Here is an 18,827-nt window from a genome sequence, read left to right on the forward strand (position 1 = left end):
AAACTGCGCCGTACCTTGGGGAGGCAAAAAAAGAAGCTATTTCAGATTCACTAAAGGACAGAATATATTGGAACAAAATTACCATCACCTATTTCCGTAGAAGCTAGGTAGACTGTATTGATATCTACTCTAGAACACAAAAATGAATGAAATGCTGGACGAGGGCAGAGATTTAGAGGTTAGCATAAAGGTGACATCTGTTTCTGAATGTGACATCTCTCAAGACGGGCTTACCAGATGTTTAGCTTGATGTCTAATACGAAGTTAGAAGTTCAAAATTAGACTTGGGAGGGCTGTAGGAAGATCTGATGTCGGGGACAAGTTGGGTGATCCAGTAGGAAAAATAATACGAGAATTTTAACTAGGGGCTATGAGACAAGTAGAAAGTGGTGAAAGGCTCTGGAAAACATTTTTTTAACAATCCCGAAGGGCTAAATTGAACTTCCAGAATATGAATAAAAATGGAACTATGTGGCTCAAAATGCAGTCAGAGAATTTCCAAAATGAGTTTCCTATCTAGTAATTAGTTTTGGCACTGAAGTGGAAGTTTCCAAGTATGAGCACCTTCTATAAAATTCTTGGAAAAATATGGTTCTCTTTGCTTCACACACAGGCCCCCAAAAAGGCTTAGAAGGGTAGCAGACTTTTTCATCAGGCCAGGTTGGCATCTTCAGTTTTTACAGGAACCTGTGTGGCACATAGTTTCCATATTAATGATGAGAAGACAGATGGATTAAATAAATTGTTCAAGGAGGTGTTGCTGGTTGGTGGCAGAAATGAGACTAGAATTTAGATGCCCTGTGCCCACTGTTCTGTTAATAACTATTAAATACTGTTTCTAAATTTATTCTTACATGAAATTAAAACAGTACAGATGTTTTTACTTCTGTAATGCAAATAAAGCCAACGTCTCCCTAACCACCACCCCAACTTCAGAGGTAATCTGTCTAAGGGAAAAAGTGTTATGCATTTAGGTACAGCCTTCCTAGATTTAAGGGTATCAGTGCATGTCAATCCGGCTCATTATTTCATCTGCTGCATGCATACCGGATGTCCTCACTTCCCCATGGATGGACATTTAGGTTGTTTGTGCCTTGTGCACATGGCAGAGTAGTACAGAGTAGCACCTTACCATGAGGAGAAGAGCTAGGTCACGGGTATATGCCCATTTAGTTTAAAAGACACTGCGGCATTTCTCTCCCACGTGTTGTTACCTGTCCATACTCCTCCCAGCCAGAGAATACTAATTTCTCCTCATCATTTTAAAGTTTGGCTTTCGCCAGTCTGATGTGTGAAAACTTGAATCTTACTGTTGGTTTAATTTGCATTTCCTTGGTTGCCAGGGGAGTTGAATATCTTTCTATGTTTACTGACCCATCTGTATTTCCTCTTCTGAAACTGCCTATTAATATACTTTGGCCATTTTTCTATTGGGTATGTCTCTTTTATGTCATCTGCAGTACGTGTCGCAAGTAGTTTTTTCAGTCTCTACTTTCTCTTGGCATTGTTTGTGGTTGTTTCTGTTAATGCTGAAATGTAGTTTAGATATAATCAAATTTATCAATCTTTAGCTTTTTTTGGAATCTTGTTTGTTAATGCTTTCTTTACCCCAGTATTTAAAAAATATTCGCCTATATTTTTCTACTTTTTTTTTTTTTTTTTTTTTACATGTAATTGTTTAATTCATTGCAATCTTATTCTTGTTTTGATGTAAGGTAGGGGTCTGAATTTAGTTATTTTTCCAATGGATAACCACTTGTGCCAGCATTCTTTTTAACATATATTTATTTGCTTTATTGATACTCATTTTAAAATGTGCTGATTTGGTTTATTTAACAAATAATGTGAACAAAGTTTCAGAAGGAATCATATCACAAAATTCCACGGTTAGACAATGCCACAACTATAGTGCAAATTTTGCTTTGTTTTCCAACCTAACATTTACAAAAATGGTCATCTTTAGGGATACAAACCACACTTAGCTTTCACCATGAATGTGACCTATAAAATCCATTATCAGAGACCACAGCCAGAAACCATAACATTGTCTACTTCCAGCTCATTCACAGGATCCCTCCCCATGTACAAGCTCTCCTACCACATGGGAATCCAATATTCCATTCCCCACTTTCCATCCATCAGCCCCCTAACATTCCTCATTCCTACTGCCTAGCCTAATTTCATCCCCATTTACTTATTTAAACCTATATTTATTAAGACAAATGATATCCTAAGTCTGTCTGACCTCTTACTGTATCTCTTGGTCAAGACACCAATGCCAGTGACTCAAAATTGTTCCCTATTCAGTGGGTGCTTCAGATGAAGCACATGATTAGAATATTGATCCTCATCTAAATACAGCATCACAAAACTCAGTAACTTCCTAATGTATCTGGCAATCTAACTATACCTAGATAACTAGTCTTCTATGCTCCATAAACATGTTCAGCCTTATTCTGAATCTTTTCCATCTCACACATACTCTTTCTTTCACTTTCCACGTATGGGATTGACTCCTGCTACATTGACAGATTACCTGAGTGTACGGTTTTGGGCTGCACGCTACAGGCCTGCAGGCCCTGTACTTGCCCAGCCTCAAGACCAAAGAGCGAGCCCGAGTCAGCAACAGAGACACCGATGGTTTAATGGATGGGGGGAGCTTACATGTCTGAAGCAAGGTCCTGGAGCGACATCCCACCGTATGCAGCAGACTGCAGCGGGCAGGACATGGCAGCAGTCTTTGCTCCCTCTGTGCCAGCATTTTTTATTGAATTGTCTCATGTTTCCTCATTGATCTGAGCTGCCTTTTTAATCGTCTGAATTCTCATATATGCAGGCCTATTTCTGAACTCTCTATTTTGGCCCTTTAATCTGCTTGTCTGTTTTTTTTTACACTGTATTTCCCCACATTCGTTTAAATTCCCATAGGTTTTTAGTAAGTCTTGATACCTGATAAAGCAAGTTTGCACAATAGTCTTGACTGCCTCTGTATTTATTGTTTCACTTTTAGTGCTTCAAATATACATATTTTCCTTTTTCACTTGTACACCCGTTTCCGTATACCTCTACGTTTCTACCGCATCCCATCCTGTTTCATGTTGATTGATACTGGGCTGTCCAGGAACACAAAAAGTTTTGTTGGGATTTTGGTTAGGCTGCACTGAATATATAGATAGATCTGAGGAAATTAACATCTCTTTGAGTTTTTCTGTTCATGAACACGATGTCTTTTCTCCATTTATTCAGGTCTTTTATAGTTTTCAATTAGATTTTACAGTTTTCTACGTAGCCTTTGGCCAATTTCATTTTAGGGTAAATCCTAGGTAGTTTCTGTTATTTACTCCGAAGAATGGCCTCTTTTTGCGACAGTACCGTTTGGCTTCAGTTGATATATAGGAAAGTTATTGATTTTCACGTGGTGAATTTGTATCCAGCCATGCAGAACTCTTTTTAAGTTCTAATAATCTGTGGATTCTCTAGAAAGTTGGATACATCTTTATCTGCTAGCAATGCCACTTGTCTCTTTCTTTTATACTTCTTACATCTTTTGCTTTTACTGTATTGGCTAGGATACAATAGTTTTGTATTCTAACACTGTGAAGAGGTGTCATATTGTGTTCTTTAATGGTAAAGCTTCTAATTTTTTAATATTAAATAAAAATATTTGCTATAGGCTTCTGAGAAGTAACATTTATCAAGTTAAGAAGAATGCTTTTGACTTTTCGTTTGCTAACAGTGTTTTCTTTTGGGGAAGGGGATTATGAATGGCTGTTATTTTTATTGTATGTTTTTGAATATCTCTTGATTTAAAAAAATTCCTTTAATACTGTTCTGAATTCACTGAGAGCAGTTTTTGGTACCATTTAAGCAGCTCTATATTCCTAGGATAAATCTTTTCCACGATGTATATAATTCTTTTACTATAACACACTGGGTTTTTGACAGTACTTTTTTTTTAGACCTTTGTACCCATATTCAAGTAAGTAACATTGGCTTATACTGTTCCATTCTGGTGCTAGCCTTGTTTGTCTTCTTAATCAAGGTTACATTAAATGTTCTCTCTCTGTGCTGTTGTTCAAACGTAGACTGGTCAAAACTTAGTGGGCCTTAACGGGTTGAAAACTCTCTGTGCCAGGCTCTCTTGTAAGTACTTTACATGTGTCAACTTAATTCTCAGAATAACCCAGTACTACAGGTACTATTAGTATCCCCATTTTGAGGTTGAAGAAACAAGGCACATCCAGGGGAAGTAACTGGCCAAGGTCTCTCATAGTCCGGGAGACTACAGCTTGTATTTGAGCTGATACATGTCAGTGGCTCAGAACAGAGACTAACTGGTACATGGTGTTCACTGAATAGCATTTACTATGATGAGGTAGGCTTAAAAATTTATTGGTATAGAGTTATAAATAGTTTTAAATGTTTATTTCATTTCCTTTAAAATACTTCTTGTTTTTAACCTTCTATTAAAGAAAATATCAAATGTATACAAGGCATAGTAACCCTCACTGCACCATCACTAAACTGAAACAATCATCAGCCCATAGCTGGTGGTGCTTCATGTCAATTTCCTCCCCATGTATTCTGAAGCAAACCCCAGGTATTTTATTCATTAATAATTTAGCATAAAACTCTGAAAGATAAGGTTTTATCACACCTATGTAAATTAACAATTTTTAAAACGTTTGAGAACTACAGATAAATGGTAGATTTTTTTTTCTTCCCAATGAAAAATTATGCCTTCTTTTTTTCACCAATTTCCAAAGTTGTGTCTTTTGTTAGTAAAATTTAAGCAATGAAGTCTATCTCCTCCTTGCCCCCATTTCATTACTGTTTGCTTTTCTTTTAATTCCTTGTACTTTTTGTGGATTCATTTGGTTCTTTTTCTGGCTTCTCAAGTTGAGAGCCTATTTAAAAATTTTTCTCCAATATATGAGGCTTCGGCTATACACTGTCTTCTCTGAGTGTATATCCTATCAGGTTTTGAAATGCAGTGCCTTCATTATCATTTAGTTTTAGGAGTCCGTAATTTCTATTTTCATTACCTCTTTCAACCATCAATTATCTCTAATTCTAGCCATAAGGACTTCAGTGTCTGGGTATAAGAATTTGGCGTCTCATTTCATTGTTGGTTTCTAATTTAATGCATTGTAATCAATGAACGTGGCCTTGTACGATATCAGTTTTTTGGAATATCTGAAAATTCCATTTATGATCGGTAATTATAAATAGACTATTTGTGTTTGAAGAGACTATATGGTCTCTCCGTAAGTCTCTCTTGGGTACATACTTTTAATATGTATTTATTTATTTATAATATTTATTCATTATGTATTTATTATGTTTATTTCTAAATTCTATTTATTTTATTGAAGTTTAGTTGATTTACAGTGTTGTGCCAGTCTCTGCTGTACAGCAAAGTGACTCAGTTACACACATATATAAATACATTAAAAAATATATATTCTTTTCCATTATGACCTATCCCAGGAGACTGGATATATAGTTCCCTGTGCTACACAGTAGGAACTTGTTGTATATGACGTTACTGTGTATATAATTGTTTGCATGTACCAACCCCAAACTCCCAGTCCATCCCTCTCCTTCCCCCTCTTCCCCTTGGCAACCACGAGTCCCATCTCTGTGTCTGTGAGTCTGTTTCTGTTTTGTAGATAGGTGCATTTGTGCCATATCTTAGATTCCACAGAAGTGATTATCATATGGTATTTGTCTTTCTCTGTCTGACTGACTTAGTATGATAATCTCTAGGTCTATCCATGTTACTGCAAATGGCATTATTTCATTCTTTCTTACAGCTGAGTAATATTCCATTGTATATATGTACCACGTCTTCTTTATCCCATTCATCTGTCGGTGGGGCACATACTTTTTATATGTCACTATTAGATCAGCCTTGTTAATCATGGTATTCAGATCTTCTCTCTGAATGTTACTGTTCATTGTATCCTGATAATTCATTTTAAAGAACTCATCCCTTTATTCAGTTCTTAGAGAATCTCAGCCATTATTTTTTTTTCAGCTATTAATTTCTTCCTCTTTCATCTTTTTTCTCTCTCCATGGATCACACCCTTAGACCGATGTTAGAACTTCTGTATCTGGCTTCTGAGTCTGATTGCGGTTTTGTCCATTGTACTACTAGCCCATCTCTCATCTTTTCCATTTCTTAGCCTCTAATTTGTTCCTGTTTCTTAATACATGTTTTTAACTCATCTCATATGGTCTTCCTTTAGACCTCTGAGCATATTATTTCAAAATCCAATTATGATTGCTCTATTACCTCTGATTCACTGTATTTTTTTGTTCTTGTTCACCCTGTTGTCTGTCTTCAGATTCTAAACTGAACCGGGTTTACCTTCTGATTTTAGCAGAGCTAGGAATTCCCCACCCCGCCCCCCAATCATTTGTATGCATTTTTTTTCAATAGGGGAAGAACTTAACCCTTTAATCTTTGCTAAATCTGCTCTAGTGAAACTGTTAGGATTTTTTTTTTTTTCCCCCCCTTCAAGCTAACCATAGCCATTCAGATAGGAAAGTCAGGTATTATGTATTTTACTATGCACTGTGCACTCCATGTGGGATTACTCTGGCCTTTGCTTGGGTTGTCTTTCCTGTATTTAGCCATTCTTAAATAAGTACCTAAATAAAAGGAAGTACCTACAAAATAAGACTTTAAACAGGACTAGAAACTAGGTCAAATCAATCAAATGCATAGATACTTTAAAGTATCAGTCTTTAAAGACTGAAAAAAATAAAGCCCATTCTCTTTCACAAGTTTAGGAATCAAGTAGGATCAAAGGAGGTTTGTCAAGTTTCATGCATTTGCACTTCAAATTACAGGGACTTGGTGAAAAAGTGACACAGGTAATTTATAACTTAGCTAAAACAAGAATACTGTATAAATTCACTGGTTTTGGTAGTTTGTTCGCCACTTTCTCAAAGGGTCCCAGTGAGAGCAATACTTCTTTAACTAGCGCTATGCTGTTAAAGTGTATTTTCATCTATCTTCCCCTGTCTGTGCCTCAAAGAAATGAAAGTACTTTCAGTTCCCGACATTCGGTAATGTTTTCAGGTGGCTCTGTCTATATTCATTTTAAGACACGTTGGGGTTCCTTGTATCATCAGTGTGTATAATACTCATGGCCATTTAATTACACTTTTTACTACTTCATATAATTACAATTATTGTTGTTTTTTGCTCTTACGATGTTGTTTTAAAAATCATAACCAACAACGCAATGCAGAGAGGTATAACCCTGTCACTATGAAGGAAGTGAAGCTTCCCTTCAAAATCATTACGGCAGGAAGGAAAACAGAGCTAAAGCTTCAGTATCCATTAATCCTGGGGAATAATGGCAGCACAAAACCACAGGACTTTAAGAAATTAAAACTTTGGAAGTGAATGAGAAAGTACAGAAAACAAAACACAGTCCGAAGACACAAGGGACAGGAGTGCTTACTGTGAAAACCAGTGGGAGGCAGTGTTAACCAGTGGGATTAGACAGATCTGGGTTTAACTATAGCCAGTGCCAGCTTCCTGGCTTGCCCCCTGTGCTGCTGTGTTGGGCCTTGTGCTTTGATGGGTCCCCTGCTTAGGAGGGTCCTGTGTAAACTAAACTTAGTTTAACGCTCTGGTGTTGCCATCTGGAAAAAATTTTTTTTAATTTTTATTTTATATTGGAGTATAGTTAATTTACAGTGTTGTGTTAGTTTCAGGGGTACTGTCAAGTGATTCAGTTATACATATGCATATATCTGTTCTTTTCCAAATTCTTTTCCCATTTAGGTTCTTATGGAATACTGAGTATAGTTCCCTGTGCTATACAGTAAGTCCTTGTTGGTTATCTATTTTATATATTGTAATGCGTATATTTTAATTCCAATTTATCCCTCCCCCACCCCCCACCTTTACCCTTTGGTAACTATAAGTTTGTTTTCAAAGTCTGAGTCTGTTTCTGTTTTGTAAATAAGTTCACGTGTATCTTTGTTTTAGATTCTGCATAGAAGCGATAGCATCTGATAATTGTCTTTCTCTCTCTGACTTAGTTCACTTGGTATGGTCATCTCCAGGTCCATCCACGTTGCTGCAAATGGCATTATTTCCTTCTTTTTAGTGGATGAGCATATTCCATTGTACATATGTACCAAATCTTCTTGATCCATTCATCTGTTGATGGATGTTTAGGTTGCTTCCACGTTGTGGCTATTGTAAACACAGTGCTGCAGTGAACACCGGGGTGCACGTTTCCATTCGAACCATGGTTTTCTCTGGATAGATGCCCAGGAGTGGGATTGCTGGATCACATGGTAGCTCTACTTTTAGTTTCTTAAGGAACCTCCATACTGTTCTCTATAACGGTTGTACCAATTTCCATTCCCACCAACAGTGTAGAGGGTTCCCTTTTCTCCGCACTCTCTCCAGCACTTACTGTCTCTAGACGTTCTGATGATGGCCATTCTGACTGGTGTGAGGTGACACCTCATTGTAGTTTTGATTTGCATTTCTCTAATGATTAGTGATGTTGAGCATCCTTTCATGTGTTTGTTGGCAGTCTGTATATCTTCTTTGGAGAAATGTCTGTTTGGGTCTTCTGCCCATTTTTGGATTGGGTTGTTTGTTTGTTTTTTGATATTGAGCTGCATGAGCTGCTTGTATATCTTGGAGATTAGATTAATCCATTGTCAGTTGCTTCATTTGCAAATGTTTTTCTCCCATTCTGCGGGTAGTCTTTTCGTTTTGCTTATGGTTTCCTTTGCCGTGCAAAAGCTTTGAAGTTTCATTAGGTCCCATTTGTTTGTTTTTGTTTTTATTTCCATTACGCTAGGAGGTGGATCAAAAAAGATCGTGCTGCGACTTATGTCAAGAGTGTTTTGCCTGTGTTTTCCTTTAAGAGATTTATAGTATCCAGCCTTACATTTAGGTCTTTACTCCACTTGGAGGGTTCCTACCTTTTCATTTTGCCTTGGACACCACATACAGTATGTAGCTGGGACTGGCTCTGACACTTAGTAACTGGATGTGTGTGTACACAGGGCCTAATACCTACACACGCAGCCCCCATTTCCTCAGGCATGAAGCGGGGATCCTAAAGTTGCCCCCCTGGTGGGGTGATTTTGAGGATTAAATGAAGGACTCAATTAGTTGTGATTTGAAGGTGTCTTTGCAGCAGTCGGTACAGAACGCCGTCCGTATATTTCAGCATGTCCTCAGGACAAAATTAAAATTAACATTTATTGAAGACCCCCAAAGAGCTTTTGCTTATTTGGGCTTTATCTGTCAATAATTACTGTATCAGATGTTAGAACTGAGAAAGTGTTAAAACACAAAACTGTGCAAGCACGCATTCCATTAGCTGTCAGAGGGGGGATGTCCTCCTGGGTCACGTAGCTCTGGAAAACTCCACTGTACACTCAAGACAGAATATAAGTGAACAAGGCAGCCGGTAGCTTTGTATTATGAAAACAGTTGTGTCCTCTTGGATCTCTTGGAAGGGCCCTGGAGACCTCCTTCCCAACCAGGGACCCCGGGATCCCACTCTGGAAACTGTTAAATGAAATTAGCCCACGATGGCCTCCAACGGGCTGACAGATATAGCTCCACGGTAATTCACATTAAGTATTTGCACAGGAAACTAGCCTTCGTTCTGCGAGTGAAGGTCTAATCTACTAGTGTCTCATAAAACTGTGTAAGAACCATGCTGTTTCGAACTCATCTGTAGGCTCGGTGTTTACAATTTGACAGTAGTGATACAGATCAGCCTCTGGATAGACTTGTCCTGAGCAGACAAATATAGGATGCCATGAATAAAGCAGTTTGCCTTTAAGCTGTGCCTGTAAACAGAATCAGTTTACTTTTTGTTGAGGAAGTTTACCTTTTGATCATTTTACCCGGAAACTTCACCCGGCTGGCACCCAGCTGTGAAGACCAGATCGACATCACGGAGTTTGTGCACTAAAAGTTCAACTCAACTCTTTGACTTTCAGTGGAAGCACTCAGGCCTTCCTTCCGAGCCTGCCCACTGCTGTGTTTGACAGAGGTTAAACTTCGCGTCGATAAACTGGTTTTATAGTTCACAGATGAATGTAAGCAGGAAAAATACCAATAACCAGAACAAAAGGCAAGGCTGTCTGGGGCAAGTTCATATACAGGCACATATCCTGAATAATGGGTGAGTCATCCTAACTTGAAAGCACGGTACCAATTCATACCAATCTTTAGCCACCACCCACGGTGTGTCACTCTATGGAGAATGGGATGAATAAGTTAGCACTGCTGGTCACAGCAATGTGGGGTGACAGTCACGTGAACAAGTATACAGTATGATGTGATAAACAGGAACGGCACTGGTAAAGACGCGATGTTTATGGATGGTCCCCTCTGGTTTGAGTTAGACACAGTTCAAAGAGAGTGACTTTTGAAGTGTGTGTTGAATAAAAGGGCACTTAGACAGAATAGTATTTGCAGGGCTAAGGTGGGCTGCAGGAAGTAAATCGATCGATCAGTGGCGGACTGGGATGACAGCCGAAGAAGTAAAGCTTCAACCAGCTTGTAAAAGAATTTGGGAAGTGTACTGAGAAGGCATCAACAAGACTTGGTGGCCAATGATAATTGGAGGTGAGGGGGCACAGAAAAGGACTCTCATTGTTTCTGGTTTGTACAACTCAGTGGATGGGAGCAGGCTGGGAAGGCAAGTTTGGGTTTATACGTGCTAGATTTGAGGTGTTTGTTTGTAGGCCATCAGGAAGGAGTATTTAGAGGTTCAAAAAGTATATGGGTAAGACGGAAACTGAAACGTAACTGGCGTTCAGTGTTGTACTAGGGCCAACAACTATTAAAAAACTTCAGATGTGCTTGAGTAATGTAGAAAAATAATTTTAATGGAATCACTTATCTCTTAAAGATGGTGGATAAATGAACGAATGCATATCTTTAGGTGGCTTTTAATCCAGCTCCCCTATATGGTATGTGAAGAGCCGCTAGTGTAGGATGAATGTGCTCTTTTCTTGCTTAGGCCTAAGAACAAGCTACATTTGATTAATTCCAGAGGTGACACAGTCAGCATGTAGCATAAAATAAAAATCACTCAATAAGACAATACGCCCCAAAGCTGAATATAAATGAAACAAACAGTTCTGTTTAAATTGTTTAACTGGTTGTTGTTGGTTTTTGTTTTTTTCTCCTTTCCGTCTTCTCTTACCATGAAATATAACGTTAGCTGCATCACTCACTTCAGGACAGATCCTTGGAGTACTATCAGGACAGCAAAATCCGTCACGGAGCTGGGCAGCAACATTAGAGTTTGGTCTGAACTGATAAAGAGCTAGTAAAAATCCAGAAGGTATATGAAAAGCTGACCCAGATTAGTGGGGGTTTGAAAGCACTCTAGAAGCAGCCCTAACTTTGTGCTATAACTGCATATCCTAAAGTTTCGTAGACTCGTGGCACCTACCCAGTTATTCTGAGGTTGACTGTGTTATTTAAACACTACTACTGGTTGTCACATTTCCAGGGATCTTACTTACTCAGGCTACTTAACTAATCCTAACTCTTCTAATTAAGAGGTCAACATTTTGAAATAGTCACTATTTAAAAAGGACCATCAAACTCTTTGGAAGGAGCCAAACATATGGCTTGCTTCAAATAGGAGAGTACCATGGATTTCAGGTGAAGGTGCTGACCTCAGCCGAAAGCCTTTGTTGCCGAAAGCCTTTGTTCGCTTCCTGTGACAGCATTAGTTCAAGGATAAGACTTAATGAGCTTTTACTTCGAAATTTACTACTATGTATTCTAGCAGAGCAGATGGCAATTTAATGAACATAATGGATGCCCTGACACGTTGCTGACCAAGGGAGATAACTAACTACCTTAGAACTAGAGACGAGGACGTCTAATTGGTGCCACTGGGTAAAAGTCGGTGGGATTCACAACAATCTGCAACTGATTTGCAGGGCGAGTCCATCTATGAAGTTTGACTCCAGGTATCCGTACGTATACCATAAGGTATATCTATGACCCCCTTCCTTCTCATTAAAGGGAAAGTGGGCTGGGTTTGAACTCTATTCGGACACTTAGAAGCTCAGAGCCAGGAGCAAGCTATTTGTTCTCTTTGCAGTTCATATGCTTTACCTTTAAACTCCCAGAGACAGTACTGTAAACTTCAAAACACATTGTCAACGATAAATATTATCATTAATAACAGTACCTTTTCCGTCACATTTCATGTCTACACTAGTAAGTGTTTGCTGGAAATCAGTGTAAGGATTTAAAAACAACTAATTAATATAAAGTATTACATGTAAACTAATAGAAATGTAGACATGTTGTAAGTTATTGTTTAATTTGCGTGATTGAAACACAAAACCTCAGAAAGCATGCAGATGTATTTTGGTAGGCTGAGATACAGTACTTTCACCTTTCTAGAACCTAGACTCGGAGAACCTGAAGCCTTTGACAAATTAAAACCCAAAGAGAACCACAGCACCTTGCACATGGACACATTAGAAATAAGCTGGAATTGTCACAAGCTGAGAGAGAGGGAGTACGTTTTTAAAATCTGTCTTTCCTTCCCCCTACTAACCACAGTACAACAAGACAATTAAAAAACAGGTACATACTCATCATGAACAATGGTGGGGCCATCCCTTGTTAAGGCCTCTTCCTTGATGACGTTGATAAGTTCAAAAGTACTGCTTATGGGGGCATCCGGGTTAGGCCATTTGGGACACTGGAAGTGCCGAACTTCTAGGACATAGTCATCCTACAACCAATACAACACGAGTCACGGCCCATCCTTCATTGCATCCTATCTATAACCTAATGACTCGTACTCGCTCCTGAGGAAGTGTATACTATAGATGATTGAAGAATGCCAGATTAACCAAACTGCTGTAAGGAGAAAAACACTAGGGAGGTCTGCTTGACATGAACAAATGAGGTTATGATAGTGAAATAGAATCCTGTTCAGGGAAAAATTGTAAGGGACAACAAATTATAAGAGGCTTTATATCCTACTCTATCTTACCTATAAAAATAAAGAAAAAAAAAAACAACCCAGGAAGGGGTGAGGGCATCTTTATTTAAATTACTAATATAAGACAGCTCCCCTCTGCTGTTTACTAAAAAAAAAAAAAAAAAAAAAAAAGTCTTAATATTATCATCTCTGCAACATATTGCAAGGCTCACATTTCTGACGGCAAAGAAAATACTGAGCTCTAGTATATTGTTTTTATAATTAGGTCAACAGGCCTATTTGTATGCATGCTCAATCAGAGGAACTGCTACATGTCATCTTTCCAGCTGGAAAAAGCAAATATTTGAAGGAAGCAAAAAAGGAAGTGAACATACTTAAGTCACACCCAAATGCCTGCCTGGGCCCGTCTTAAGGGTGGTAAATTACTCCATTATTACTTGGAAGGGTGATCCAAGGCCCAGCTGTGGCTGTTACTGAGGAACTGAGGTTACCTGTGTAGCTTCAAGGATAAAGTCATGGATGATAATTTGTTCTTCGTTAGAGAGACACAGTCTGTCCTTGCTGATAAGGGTGACGGTAAAGGCCTCACAGTTCATGGATTCTTCTCGACTTGGCCAGTATACAAACTCATCTTCAGCCTATGGGGACCAAAAAAAAAAAAGAAGGACAAAACTTCCTCTGCAGTGCTGTCGACCATTTGTTTTCGAATTTTCTTACCAAACGATTTCTTTCTTTGCCTCAATGTCTCTCAAATCATTTTTTAAATTGGGTTCGTAGAATTCTTAGCCCAATTAGATTAGCCCTACCTAATCATGCTGAGTTCAGTGGTGGTTGTATTCTATTGTAAAATAAATACGCTTCATAACTATTTCCTAGCACCGCTCACCTATGTCATAGCCGACAACCAAAAAACCTCCCTGTGTGGGGGATGTATTACCCCTAGCTGAGAAATGCTCTGTAATATAACTGTCAGAGTAAAAAAAGGAGACAGGATCTAGGTCAAGTAATTTTAACTTATTATTTCACAATGGCTTATGCGACTAAGATGTGCTAATTGTTCTTCTATGGATTAACAGTTCTACAGTTGACCAGCATTTTGCAAAGGACTTCCGTAAACATTATCTTACTTGGTTTTCATAATATGCTAGTGAGGTATTTTTATCTTCTGGCTTTGTAGATGTAAACACCAAGGCTCAGACAGGCCCATAAATAGGCATATTGGCTCTAAGTATAAGGTGCTTTGTAAAAGGAAAGTCAGTCTGTCAGTGTTCGATTTCAAGTCTTTCAGCCTGGAATCAGGTAAGCTTTAAACGTTCATCTACTTTTAAGATTAAAAATAAATATTCAGTAACAGAAACTACTATACATGAAATAGATGAGCACTAACAATTTACTGAATAGCACAGGGAGCTGTATTCAATGTCTTGCAACAACCTATAATGGAAAATAATCAGAGAATATAACTGGATCACTCAGCTGTACACCTGAAACTAATACAGTATTCAGGCTTGATACTTGAATTCTATCCCTGAAAGCTATGAAGGCCTAAGAAAAAGAGAACCGTTGCCTAGGCTGGAGACTCTGTGAGAAATACAATGATTATGATGAGCCCCGCCCCCTCCTTTTCCTAATCAGTTCAGATGGCAAATTACAGTTTGCCTGTAATATATACATTTCTATGGGCATTTTCCTGAAAATGCTTAGACAGTACTAGTGAAGTCAGATAATTCTGAATAATGTTGAAAACAGAGAAGGTTTTGTTTAATCTTACATTGTTGCATTAGAAATGAGCCAGCAGTCCAATAAGACTTATCACCCTTTCAAGTTTCAATATAGCTTATTGCCAAGTACATTTTTATTTTTAAAGCTCAGCATAAGGGGAAACAGATTAGCAACGGGGTTTAGTCTATACAAAAGAAGTCTGTAACTGTCTTGGGTTTTAATACGTTTTGCCCAAGGAAGTGGAATGAGGGCCCTCTGAACAGATATTAAAGACATAATGACGAACAAGGCTTCTAAATTTAACCAAATACATAGATTAAGTGTAGGACTGGATGTGATTCTGAAAAAAGTCATCTATCTAGGGCTTAACTTCCATATCTGAAAAGTGGGAATAATAAAACTACATACCTCAAAGAGCTATTATGATGATAAGATGAACTGGAAATTACCTAATTTGCCTAAAGACTGCCAAAGGGATTTTAGTAATGGTGGAGGAATGGCAGAAAAACCCTTTGAACACAGACAGTAAACTAGGGAATAACTGATCGTCTTGACAGACTATGACCAAGAAATGCTACTTCTTAATTCAGTAGGAGCTCTGATCGCATGGTTATTTTGCTCACAGATAGGGCAGAGACGCCTAAGCAGCAGGGACTTTTGGGCTATTCACAGAATGATGGTCTTTGTAATGTCACAGTAGTGATAAATAACAAAGCAAACAAAAAATGCAGAGACAGTACCTTTAGAAAAAACTACACACTACTGAATCTGACTTTCGACCCTAGAGCTATGAGTGCAGACGTGCATGACTGCAGCATAGCCTCCCTCCTTGGGCCTCAGAGAGACACCGAGATGACAGGGCTGGTGGCCCTGTATCGTCGCTGTCCACAGAACACGTATTGACTCAGTCAGTCAGTCTCCCCCTCTCCTCCCCATACAAATGAGCTCTTGGGTATAGTGACCGTCCTCCGTTAAGTGAGGATAACAAAACACTGACTCATCCAACAAATGCACGTTTTAACAACCCTAAATGCCTCCAATTTCCATATGCCGAACAGAGTAGACCCCTATTGCCAGCTAATTTGAAAATTTACACTCCAGTTTTTAGCTTAAGATTCTCAACTTTGTTGCCATTCTATCACACAGAAGCAGTCTTGGTATTCCGAAGCTGGAGCAGAAAGCGACAAAGTGAAGTTCCTACTGACTGGGCACACAGTCAAATGCATGTCATCAAGACTAGGGGTTCACTCACATGCTGTTCTTTCCTGATTAAAAAACTCACTACTCTGACACTCACGGAGGCAGATCGTTTTTGTTTTTGTTTTTACTTTGTGCGCTTACAAGTCCTCATGGTAACTTCTGAAGACCCAACTATTTCGAAACTTCAGAATGCAATGAGAGCTCAGCAGAAATAGTTACACTTATTTTCATAAACGTGCTCACCCTTCTCCGCTAGGGTCTAGCGACCTCACTAGGGAAGGACTAAAGGGAGAAGAAAGAGGTAGTAGCTTAGTCAAGGTCTTAAAAAGCACCATCAAGTCCGAACAAGGAAGCCTTTCCTAATCTCCCTCCCTGTCTATGGATTGGGGGAAAATAACGATACATTATTAGTACTTTGGATACCGTTTTCTTTGGGCTAGGAAACATTTCTATGATGTGGAGGCACTGGACATATACAATGGCAAAATGAGACAGGTGACTCAAGTTCCAGTCCTGGCTCCCATGGTTCGTATATGCCCTTGGGCAAGTTACTTCCCTCAGCTTTCTCAGCTACTAAAGGAGAGGCTGAGAGAGCACCTGTGTCATCGAGTTGTAGAAAGGATTAAAGGAGTTAATACAGGTAAAAATAACATCTATTGATATAATCAATAAAGGATATAATCAATAAATGTTAACTACTGTTATTCATTTATTTTTCAACAGTGACATACAGCAACTCAGAGGTCGGCTTAAGATCGTGCATTAGTGAGGTTCAAAAAAGGACCTTCTTCAAAACCTTCTGGGCTTCCCTGGTAGCTCAGTGGTTAAGAATCCGCCTGCCAATTCAGCGGACATGGGTTCGAGCCCTGCTCCGGGAAGGTTCCCACATGCCGCCGAGCAACTAAGCCCGCGCGCCTCGAGCCCGTGCTTCGCGACGGCAGTGAGAAGCCCACGCGCGGCAACAAAGACCCAACGCAGCCAAAATAAATAAGTAAAAACCTTCTCCCACACTGCCATGTACAGTACAACAGAGGGGTGACTGATTGATATATCACCAGCATTAGGGATCAGTGCTGATCCCGTTGGAACTGAGAGGGTCAGGAATGGTAAGACTAGGAAGGGCACCTGTGCAAACATACAAGCCGAGAACTCTGAATTCCCTCCCTAGCATGTACAGACACTGTAGCCCTGTGACAAGGTAATTTATGCTCTGGCCTCCCGGGCTCATTAATATATAGCAGATGTGCTTTACTTACCAAGCTCTGGTTGTCTGGCAGCATGACAATGATCTGTGCGTTATGATCCCAAATCATTCGCCAGAAATCTTTCGTAGTATGTGGCAGAGGATGCTGGGTTATGATAAATTCATTGCTCCGGTAATAGCCCTTCAGTTAGGAAGACGAAAACCCAGTGATTATGAGTGTTTAACTCTGCAGCAGTAACATATATTCATGAAATAAGACCAGCACTGTTTCGACCTCACGAAAATAATCAAAAGAGGCATTCAGTGCATTTGGCTAATTTTTAGATGTACTTCTCGTAACATGTATATAGACAGTTCCCTCTCCACGTCCGATGCACTTCTAGTTCCCCCTGCTGTTTTTACTTGACAGCAATTTCAACATTTATTCCAAGGCTAGATGGGTGAAATTCACGAAACGATTAATTCCTTAACAAGCATTTCTGTTAACTGAAGCAATTTTTGTGTCCTCACCGATTAGGTATCCTTGGTTAGAGGTTTCCAGATACAGAAATCTCTATAATTTTGATATTACACATCAAGAAATTACTTGCAAGTCACATAGGTGGTATCTGCTGTTTAGCACCTTTCAGTTTAATTGACTTTATTTATAATTAACTGTTGACTCTCACCATGATATAAGAAGCATTAATGTAGTCTGTTCCTTTCATTCCAGGCAACGGTGCGAGGCCCACTCGAGCACGCTCAGCTATGACATGGAAAAAACGAAAACACCACGTTCGCCTCATTACCCCTCACCACCAACAGCACTCTCTGAGAGTTACTTGGTGAGTAACAGAGCTCTTTGGCTCCCCTTTCTTTTTAAGACTTACCTATATTTGTAAACAAGCTAGAGCAGTATCAGCTAAGGAAGAATGTAAAATGAAACTCTGCTGCATGTGCCCAGCAGGACCCCAGACGTTCTAGGAATAACACTTGACTGTGGGAGAGGCTTTCCCAGCAGATCACTAAGAGGATACCCGGTGTGGAGACGACACAGGGTTTCAGGTCACTCTTGACCCTGGTTTGATATTCCTACACTTATACCAACGTACTGTAGCTTGCTCTTTTGCCATCCCCCTTACTCCCAATCTTTTTCTTTGGGAAGGGCTTAGAAAATACTGGCCTCTTTCAGTAGAGAGAATCTCTTCACTGATCACCCACGCCTGTGTCTACAGTGTGCTACACACACTATCCACTGCTGTGTCCCAAGTTATTTATGCAGCGGTCACCACCTACCAACGGTGCCTTAGTCTCAATAGCCAGAATAATTGAGTCTCAATAGCTGGAATAATTTAGCAATGTAGTTCCAGCTGGGCAGATTAATCTGGGACTCTGTTTTAAGAGAGCATTAATGCCACAGGGATAATGACTTGACATGTTTTTTGAAAGGCAACACATGGTCGAAATAATCTAACTCTTGAATTTCGAGGTGAACTGAAGCTAGCTTTCACGTCACATAGACGCAGCAACTTGCTGGTGCCGACACCCACCCCTCCCGTTGTGATCAAACTGCTTCAGTTGTCCTCAGCATGACTTTTCCCCTTGGTAGTGGCTGCCTCTTTACCTAACACACAAAATCCAAAGAAAAAACGAACACAGGCAAGTCGAACTGATTTTAAGATCTTACAGGGCACGACTGAAGAGTTTCTGTTCTTTTCTTTGTTACACTCTT

General features: G+C 39.4%; 1 protein-coding gene across 1 annotated transcript in view; it reads right to left on the reverse strand.

Moving 5' to 3' along the window:
* The window catches only part of PTPRG (protein tyrosine phosphatase receptor type G), a 313,959-nt gene that overhangs the window by 849 nt on the left and 294,283 nt on the right, over window positions 1-18,827 (reverse strand). The window contains 6 exon segments of the mRNA XM_007454772.1: window positions 1-3; window positions 12,631-12,777; window positions 13,482-13,628; window positions 17,169-17,297; window positions 17,785-17,861; window positions 18,783-18,824. The exon segment at window positions 1-3 is cut by the window's left edge and continues 129 nt beyond it. Coding sequence (XP_007454834.1) covers window positions 1-3; window positions 12,631-12,777; window positions 13,482-13,628; window positions 17,169-17,297; window positions 17,785-17,861; window positions 18,783-18,824 — 545 coding nt within the window.

This window comes from Lipotes vexillifer, unplaced genomic scaffold (genome assembly GCF_000442215.2).
Source record: "Lipotes vexillifer unplaced genomic scaffold, Lipotes_vexillifer_v1.1 scaffold8, whole genome shotgun sequence".
Lineage (NCBI taxonomy): Eukaryota > Metazoa > Chordata > Mammalia > Artiodactyla > Lipotidae > Lipotes > Lipotes vexillifer.